The sequence below is a fragment of the Arvicola amphibius genome, chromosome 3 (genome assembly GCF_903992535.2).
Source record: "Arvicola amphibius chromosome 3, mArvAmp1.2, whole genome shotgun sequence".
NCBI lineage: Eukaryota > Metazoa > Chordata > Mammalia > Rodentia > Cricetidae > Arvicola > Arvicola amphibius.
The window spans coordinates 106682566-106692358 of NC_052049.1; the positions used below are offsets into that span (position 1 = coordinate 106682566).

The following is a 9793-nucleotide window of genomic DNA, read 5'->3' on the forward strand; positions in this document are numbered from 1 at the left end:
GGTGATCGACCAAGCTGAGAAGGCTCCCACAAAGCCCGTCCATGCAGAAGAATCAGAGCCCAGCGCCAATGTCCTTTGCTTCTCAGTCAGCCCCCGCTGTTGGCCACATTCAGAGAGACGGATTTGGTCGCATGATCCATCAGTCCCATTACTACAGACACAAGTTATATCAAATTCTGATCAATATATTGTCCTACTCAGGGTTCTTCTCAGAGCAGATTTAACATCTCTGTTTCTAAAGCTGTAGATTAAGGGATTCATCATGGGAACCATGATAGTATAAGAGATGGAAGAAATTTTCCCCTCATTCATAGACCCAGGTGAGGAGGGCTGAAGATACATAAATGTGCTTGATCCAAAAAATAGAGAAACAGCAAATAAATGAGAACTGCAGGTACTGAATGCCTTGTACTTGCTCTCAGTGGATCTCACCTGGAATATGGTGCAAAGAATGAAGCCATAGGAAGTAAGAATGATGGAGGTTGGAACAACAATATCCTTTCCTACTACAATAAACAGTTCTATCTCATTGACATAAGTACTTGTACAAGAGAGCTGTAGCAAAGGGAGGAGGTCACAGAAATAATGGTTAATGGTGTTTCCATCACAGAAGGTCAGTCGAAGCATTCAACCAGTGTGGATCATGGCACCAGAAAGGCCCATCAAATATGAACCAAGCATAAGATAGAAGCATACTTTAGGGGACATAGCATTGTTATACAAGAGTGGATTACAGATAGCCACATAACGATCATAGGCCATTGCTGTCAGCATGTAACATTTGGAAATTCCAAAAAAGCAAAACATGTAGAGCTGGGTCATGCACCCAGTGTAAGATATAACATTTTTCTCCAGTAAGAAGTTCATCAGCATTTTGGGTGTGATCACTGAAGAATAACAAAGGTCTGTGAGGGACAAGTTAAAGAGGATAAAGTACATGGGTGTGTGAAGGTGAGAATTCAGCACAATTAGAAGGATCAAAGTCAAATTTCCAAAAGTAGTTACCATATATATTGCTAGAAAGATGAAGAAGAGGGGGACTTGGAGACCAGGCTCTTCAGTTATCCCCAAGAGAATGAAATCCATCACCAAAGTGCCATTTGCCGCAGCCATTGTTCTCTAAGAAAATCTGGGGAGACATAAAAGGAGAAAAGTAAAGGAAAAACCCAACTGACAACTCTCTCTGCTGATCTTGAAGAATGTACTGGGAATGCACTGACCTGCTTGAAAACAGTGTACCTGCCTTTGATGTTATCATGATATAAAGTGGCATTCTTCCCTAGTAAATAAATACAATGCTTGCTTTTAAATCTAGAATTTTGGAAACAAAGGCAATTAAAACTTTCTGATGAAAAGGTCATCCTTTTCTACTGAGTTACATAGTCGCAAATCCCCATGTAAAATTACAGACAAATATACATTCAAATCACACACACACAACATCACAAGTAGTCTGCACAACTGTATTAAGTATTCTTGTTATAAAATGATTACTAGAAAATTAAGAGAAAAAGTATAGTAGAATGGAACAGGATAAATTTGATGACCTCTGTTGTCATCCTTTACTTCCAAATCCATATGGGTTATAGAGAAAAGGTATAGCAACCTAGGACACACCAAAGTGTGTTCTCTGCAGAAGGCAAATCCACACAGACAAAAATTATTAGAATCTAAAAATAGTTAAGATACTCAGGAACATTTAAGCTCTGGAGGAATTTTAGATCTGCTATGGAGAGGTAGGAAGCTAAATAAGACATTGCAAGTTACATTTCCACTGGCTCTCTGAATAGTGTTATTTCATCCTTCTCTGTTCTTTTTCTTTGGAGTTCACTTAAGTCATAAGCATTTCCTAAGCAGAGAGAAAGGGGTACAACATGGATTCTTGGACCAATCTAAATCTATTATCTACTGTGTGAACCCACTCCATAGGAATGCCTGAATATCTTCCTTGCATTTGAAATTTGCAAAGCTCATATTCACATAGGTTACTTGTTAGAACTCATAGAAATGTAAAACAGGTGAGGTGTGACCAAGTTAAAGAATGCTTGATTATGAAACGAAAATAGGTTCTTAATTTCAAATGTTCAGCAATGATAAACAAGTACTTTGTGTTTGCTTTAAATTACATTATATTATCCTCATATACATACATGTATCTCTACAAATCACACAAACATTAAAAGGGCATAATGAATTAACTTCAACAGTGGGTCATTTCAACAATGCACTTCTTTGTCAAAACACCAAGAATTATATGACATACATACTATTTTGCACATTAATAACATTTCAACATATATATTGAATAAAAGGTAAAATATTATTGTGAATAGATTTTAAAACTTACCCTATTTAGAAGAGAAAAAATATGGACTCAATGTCATTATTACTTTTCTTTTTGTCAATACCCGGTCCTGAGTCTTTGTTTGTTCTGATTCTATGAGAATGCTGAACCAAAGTTATTTCTATGCATTTTTCAGACACTTTGCTGAATTATTGTCCACAGGTTGTAATACTACTTCCTAATCAAGTAAAATAATGACAGGAAAACAAACTTTTTTTAACACACCTGCCACTTGAAACTCCAGATTCTTATGAGTTTCATGTCATAATGCACTGAGAAAATACAAGGAAATCCCTTCAGTTCCTCGAAGGGACTCAAGACAGGTATAAAAAAAGGACTGAAGTGATGGGTTGTACATGCTAGACCAATGTGAATCCTTAGTGCCTTGGAGATTCAACAGATTCAAATGACTGTCCTGGTCTTTGGGGAGTATGTATTCTCAATACTTTAGCCAAAATTCAACACCCTTCTCCTAATCAGCTTCTTCACAGAAATCATCAAGTAAATGCACTGACACCTTGGCTGATAGATTCAGTATCTTTGCAATTTTCATTTATGTGAGTCATCAGCCCCAAATCCTGTGATATGGGACATTAGAATTAGTGTTTTCCATATGTAAGATTGAGGATCAAAGTTTATATTTCAGTTTTATTCATTTTTAATAACCTATGAAGCAGTCACTATTGGTTTTATCATTTTCAAGTTGATTTATTAAGACAAACTGATTGGTGGAATTTCTAGACATCATGCAGATGAGCTGGAGACAAAATACACAAATTCTTAGATTCTGACAATGAAGAACTCATACAAGTTGATCTTGTATCCTGCCACGTTACTGAAGGAGTTTATCAGCTGTAGGAGTTCTTTGGTGGAGTTTTTGGGGTCGCTTATGTATACTATCATATCATCTGCAAATAATGAAAGTTTAACTTCTTCCTTTCCAAATTGAATCCCCTTGATTCCCTTATGTTGTCTTATTGCTATTGCTAGAACTTCAAGCACTATATTGAAGAGATAAGGAGAGAGTGGACAGCCTTGTCGTGTTCCTGAATTTAGTGGGATAGCCTTGACTTTCTCTCAGTTTAATTTGATGTTAGCTGTCGGCTTGCTGTAAATAGCTTTTATTATATTATATTTAGGAATGACCCTTGTATCCCTAATCTCTCCAAAACTTTTATCATAAAAGGGTGCTGAATTTTGTCAAATGCTTTTTCAGCATCTAATGAGATGACCATATGGTTTTTTTCCTTCAGTTTATTTATATGATGGATTACATTGATAGATTTTCGTATGTTGAACCAGCCCTGCATCTCTGGGATGAAGCCTACTTGATCGTAATGGATAATTTTTCTAATGTGTTCTTGGATTCTGTTTGCCAGTATTTTATTGAGAATTTTTGCGTCAATGTTCATGAGTGAGATTGGCCTGTAATTCTCTTTCTTGGTTGAGTCTTTGTGTGGTTTAGGTATCAGGGTAACTGTAGCTTCATAGAAGGAATTTGGCAGTGACTCTTGTGTTTCTATATTATGAAATACCTTAAGGAGTATAGGTATTAGGTCTTCTTGGAAGTTCTGGTAGAATTCCGCATTGAAACCATCTGGTCCTGGGCTCTTTTTGGTAGGGAGGTTTCTGATAACAGTATCTAATTCTTCGTGACTGACAGGACGATTTAGAGCATTTACCTGGTCCTGGTTTAACTTTGGTATATGGTATTTATCTAAAAAACTGTCCATTTCTTTTACATTTTCCAATTTTGTGGCATACAGGCTTTTGTAGTAAGATCTAATGATTCTCTGAATTTCCTCTGTGTCTGTGGTTATGTCCCCCTTTTCATTTCTGATCTTATTAATTTGCGTGTTCTCCCTCTGCCGTTTGATTAGTTTGCCTAAGGGTTTGTCAATCTTGTTGATTTTCTCCAAGAACCAGCTTCTTGTTTCATTGATTCTTTGGATTGTTTTCTGTGTTTCTATTTTGTTGATTTCTGCCCTCAGTTTGATAAATATTTATATGTTTATATAAAGCATGCAGTAAAGATTATTTTGATGAAATTGAAAGTCTTAATGGTCATGTGTTTATATAAATAAATTATGGCTAACGCTCCTGAGCCAATATTCTTCCTTAGGGCTTTGTTTGGTACTCAGGTTATACCCCAAGGGTTAACACATTAAGCAAGTATTCAGCATCGACAATTTTCCCAAGCTTTTTTTTTCTATAGGGGTTTGCTAAATTACCTGTCTTGGTCTTGATCTACTGAGAGCTTACTTCATCAAACATAGATCCACATATGGTCTCATGATTATTCTATATACCAATCACTTATCCTGACTATGTTGAAGTAACTTCCTTGCTTCTCTTACAGCTACAAGACCGTAGTGAAGCCTTATTATCATATTGTTCTAGTGAGAACAAGGAAATAGTGGAAAGTGGACAATCTTGTGTTATAATGGTGTTTATTTGTATTGACCTGTTCTTGGAACTCTCACTGCAACAAACACTTCTGCAGAAGTGGACACAGTGATCTCTGTCTGATGTCATAGGCATTTGGAAAATTGATATGTTTTATTGCTGTTCATAATGTTACAATCTTATGTTAAACGGAATCATTTTCATTAGACAGAAAGGGATTTATCTTTTAAAAATTCGCAGAATTCCACTGTCCTCCAACATACTTTGAAGGACAGACTGTATCCAGAATGAAAGGTCTTTCAATATTATTGTAATTTTTCATTTTTGTTGAATAATTTAAAATGACTATTGAATATAAATACTTTTCTACTCACATATATTCTCAGGAGAAAAAGATCAGATATTTAAAGAATACGTGTTATTAAAGTCTTTGTCCTCTATACATTTATTGTGGCAACATAGTTCATTTTGGTAATATTTAGTTCATTTTGCAAAGAAATTTCATATAGTAATCCATATGAAATTCAAGTATAATGGAATGATTTACTTGTATCATAATTTTCCTATAGGTTTAACTTTTCTTTATTGTCTATCAGCTTACATTTTTAACCTATCCAGAGAGATGGTTCAGTCCTCGTAATATTTTCAGGAGGTTCCAGAAAAAAATTAAAGAAACCATAGAAAGAAGCATTGATTGCCTGCCCTGCACTGTGTGGAGATTTCTTCCTAACTAGTGTCTAAATGACCACTTGCTCTTTATTCCTTGACTTAGCTGTCTTCACTCTATTTGGACTGAGCAAATATAACCTGTCATCATTTGCCAAAAAAGCAGTCTTTATCATTCAAAACACTATTACTTGACAGTTGCTGTTGGTGTTAAGGATAATGTGAGATTGATAAAGCAAGGGAAATATTTGGAATGCTCTACAGAAGAAAGTTAAGATTCAGATAACATGATTTTCAGAACGCCTCAGTGAGGATTAGAGGGCTTTTATTTACTCACTGTCTTCTTGTTTCCTCATTAATGACTTCTGTTGTTACCCTATATGCCTCTGATATTTCATGAATGACTAGGAACTTAAAACATTCAAATTATTGCATTTGGTAGATGCACTCAACTCCCTACTTGTAAAATAATGAAACAAAAATCCAAACAACTCAGGGAGAAGAAAATAAACAAATCACAAGGAATAATCCTGAATAAAGTGACCACTGAAACAGTTCTAAATTCAGATCTTTGCTACAGATCATTATAAAGATTTAAATCTATAATATATACATATGTTCATATTTCCATAATAATAATAACATGTGCAAAAGGTATGTGAATTAGTGAATTAATAACATGCTTGCAACCTGAAACAATTAGGATATTCTACAGTTTTAATTAAGCTGTTGATTATGAACAAATAAAATCTGTCACACTGGCATTTGAAAGAATTATGTTACTTTCCATTGGAGATGTAAAGAAAAGAACAGAAGCAGATGTTTGAATTACACATTTAAAGATATAACTTCAAAATGAGAAACCCACATATCATGGAAAGTGCCATCTACTTACTTGGCCATTTGAAGAAGATCTTTAGAGAATAAAAGAAAAAGAAAGTTCGTAATGAATGGGGAACAGTTTGTAAGTGCTTTCTGTGGTATTTTAATTTTTTTATTTAAAAGTTTTTTTTTTCATTTTATATACCAACCTCAACTCAATATCCAATGGCATTATTTTTATATAAGAAACAGAATTGAAAATGGTGAAATGACAATAAAAATAAAGAAGCAAACTCTGGAAATATTAATAATATATCTAGAGATTTAAATAACTTTTTATGAAAGAAAAGAGAACAGATTAGCTTTCATAGCTGCACCAATTGTTTCTGCCTGTTTAAAAACAAATAAAAACAAAACAACAGCAACAAAAAATAAATAAAAATAAAAAGCAGAATAATTTCTAGGAACTAATTACAGAGGTAAAGCCATCTGCTAAAATATTGCTCATACATAGAAATTATTTCTGTTCCTTAAATAAGAGGCATAAAGACAACCATGTACAATCAAAAGTTCCTGCTTCTAAGGCTGTTCATCAGGGCAACTTTAATATCTTTGTTCCTCAAGCTGTAGATTAAGGGATTCATCATGGGAACCACATGAGTGTAAAGGACAGAAGAGATTTTTCCTTCATTCATAGACCCAGTTGAGGGTTTAAAATACACAAGTGCACCTGACCCAAAGAACAGAGAAACAGCAATGATGTGAGAGCTGCAGGTGCTGAAGGCTTTGGACCTTCCCTCCGAGGAACGGATGTGGAAGATGCTGTAGAGGATGAAACCATAGGAGATAAAGATAGTTGACGTAGGAACAATGACATGGATGCTCCCAACAACAAGAATTATAAACTCATTTGCATATGTGCTCGTGCAGGAGAGCTGGAGCAAAGGAGGAATATCACAGAAGTAGTGGTTGATGGTGTTTGCGCCACAGAAGGTCAGTCTCAGCAAGCATGCAGTGTGAGCTATAGCAGTAGAAAATGCAATAAAGTAGGAACCAAACATAAGGCTCAAACATAGTTTAGGAGACATGACAACATTATACAAGAGTGGATTACAGATGGCCATGTAGCGATCATAGGCCATAGAAGTCAACACATAAAACTCAGAAATAACAAAGAAGCAAAAGAAAAAGGCTTGAGTCATACATTCCTTGTAAGAAATTATATTCTTCCTTAATACAAAGTTCATCAGCATTTGGGGAGTGAACACAGAACAATAGCAAAGGTCTACAAAGGACAAGTTAAAAAGAAAAAAGTACATAGGCGTGTGGAGGTGAGAATTCAGCACAGTCAGAATTATCAAAAACAAATTTCCCAATACAGTGACCAGATACATTGCTAGGAACATAAAGAACAAGGGCATTTGTAGTTCAGGCTGGTCTGTTAATCCTATGAGAATGAATTCAGTCACTGAAGAGACATTTACTCTGTTCATTTTTCTCTATGAGAATCTGTGGACAGAGAAATAGACCTACATTAGAAGATGACTTTTACTTGTCATGGGTCATTTACACCTGTGAGTTGTAAGTAGGGAATGTTTCCTCTCGTCCAGATTAATCATATAGAATCAGCTGTTGCAGCCACAAAATATTATCTTAAGTCAGAAGTACACTGGTACCAAATTTTAGTATTATTTATGAAAAAGCAAGAAGAATATTCTGATAAGCATTCAACCTTCTCCCATCTCCTGTCTTCCTACACTAGAGCCCTCCATACAACCTTAAAATTGGGAATAGATGCCTGGACAGCACAGTGCTGGTTTCTACTGCAGATTCACTTTTGCTGTGCTATGAATGAAAAACTTGTGCCTAATCTAAAAACAAAAGGAAAAGAGAGAGTCACGGGGAAAATAATTCTTGTCCCCTTGTCACAGAGTCATGAATCTGGAAGATTTAAGTTTTGACCATGTAAGTTATCTCCAGTGGAGGTGCTGTAACCCCATGGCCATTGCCTTGTAACCCTCTCTGATCCATCTGAATGCTTTCTTCTGCAGGTTTTACTTGAGGCTCATTTCATATAAGAAAAGGAAGACACTTGCTGAAGCCCAGCATATGTTGTGAGATATAAAGCAAGTGGATTTGGAAGAAGGGGGAGTGGATAGTATCTCAGAGGAGTTGAGGGTCACGAAATGGTAATCAGATTATACTATATGAAAAAATCTTTTTAATAAAACAAAAAATAAAAAATCTAATATTTATTTATAAAAAAGACAGAGGGGCTGGGCGGTGGTGGCGCACGCCTTTAATCCCAGCACTCGGGAGGCAGAGGCAGGCAGATCTCTGAGTTCGAGGCCAGCCTGGTCTACAAAGGCTAGTTCCAGGACAGGCTCTAGAAACTACAGGGAAACCCAGTCTCGAAAAAACAAAAACAAAACAAAATAAAACAAAACAAAAACCAGAGGGAAGAAGTACGGATATTAGTAAACCTTGAACTCCAAACTCACAGTTTTCTGTCCATTCCTTAGATCAATCCTATTTCTCCATTTTCCTCTTTATCTGGATAAATATTTCAGATTGAAAAGTTTCAGATATTTCAATTTAAAGAAGATATACACAAGACTTAATTCTCTTGGACCAATTTCTGAATTGCAGAACATTATTTGTTATTAAGGCTTAGAGTCTTTTTTGGAAGCAGAGAAAGTGCCCTTTAACTGCAGGATGTGTGTGTTTATAAGCAGGGCAGAAAAATATTCAGACTCTTCTTCAGAGGAGAGCATTTATATTGAATTAGGAATTGGGGAAATTGTGTTACACTCTTCATCATGATATTTATTTCCCAAGAGACTCACAATTATACTCATCCTTTCTATTCACTCTAGAGAGCATGCATCCCCAAGTGTAGATAGAGAGATAGACTTCTGCCTACCCAATTATCTTTGTTTCTGAAGGAAAATCTGAGTTTTGTGTTCCTGCTCTCTTGCTTCCTGAAGTTAAGTAAAAATTGTGCACAGATCTTGCTCCTGGCTTACTAAATTCTGTGTCTGAAAGTTGCAAACTGATATAGCAAGTCACCTCCAGTGCTGTGTTGCCAGAAACCTCACAGATGCTTTTTACCAAAGAGAAAAATATATTTCTGAACACCAAAAAAAAAAAAAATTTCTAGGAGACATGCGAGCATAAAAGGGGAAAATCTCAAGGGGCCTCAACCTCTAATGGAAAAATATAGTCTTTCTTCAGAGAATAAATAAACTCCTATTGGTAATCCAATATCAAGTGATCAACTATAAGGTCATACAAAAAAGTAACATTATATGAACAGAGAGGTTGTATTTATAAATTTAAGAGCATATATGAATATATATGTAACAATAGTTAAGGAAATAGAAATCTTGCACTTCAGAGAAAACAAAAGGTTTGGAGGCAGGAAAGAGAACATGGAAAAAGTATGTAACTGTATTTTAAATTATAAAAGTAAAAATATTTTAAAAATTAATAAGAAATCTTAAAAGTTTTAATAAAATAAAATAATATAGCTGCATTGCTTTCCCAGTTCCCTCT

General features: G+C 35.3%; 1 protein-coding gene and 1 pseudogene across 1 annotated transcript; both read right to left on the reverse strand.

The window, feature by feature from the left end:
- Window positions 1–180: 180 nt before the first annotated feature.
- Window positions 181–1113, reverse strand: LOC119810177 (annotated as a pseudogene).
- A 5688-nt stretch (window positions 1114–6801) lies between these two features.
- Window positions 6802–7731, reverse strand: LOC119810024 (olfactory receptor 8B3-like). The gene has a single exon (XM_038323318.1). The coding sequence runs from the start codon at window positions 7729–7731 to the stop codon at window positions 6802–6804; it is 930 nt and encodes a 309-aa protein (XP_038179246.1).
- Window positions 7732–9793: the final 2062 nt, after the last annotated feature.

Excerpts from the sequence above, each read along its gene's own strand:
- LOC119810024 (XM_038323318.1), bottom strand. The coding sequence starts at position 7,731 with ATGAACAGAGTAAATGTCTCTTCAGTGACTGAATTCATTCTCATAGGA.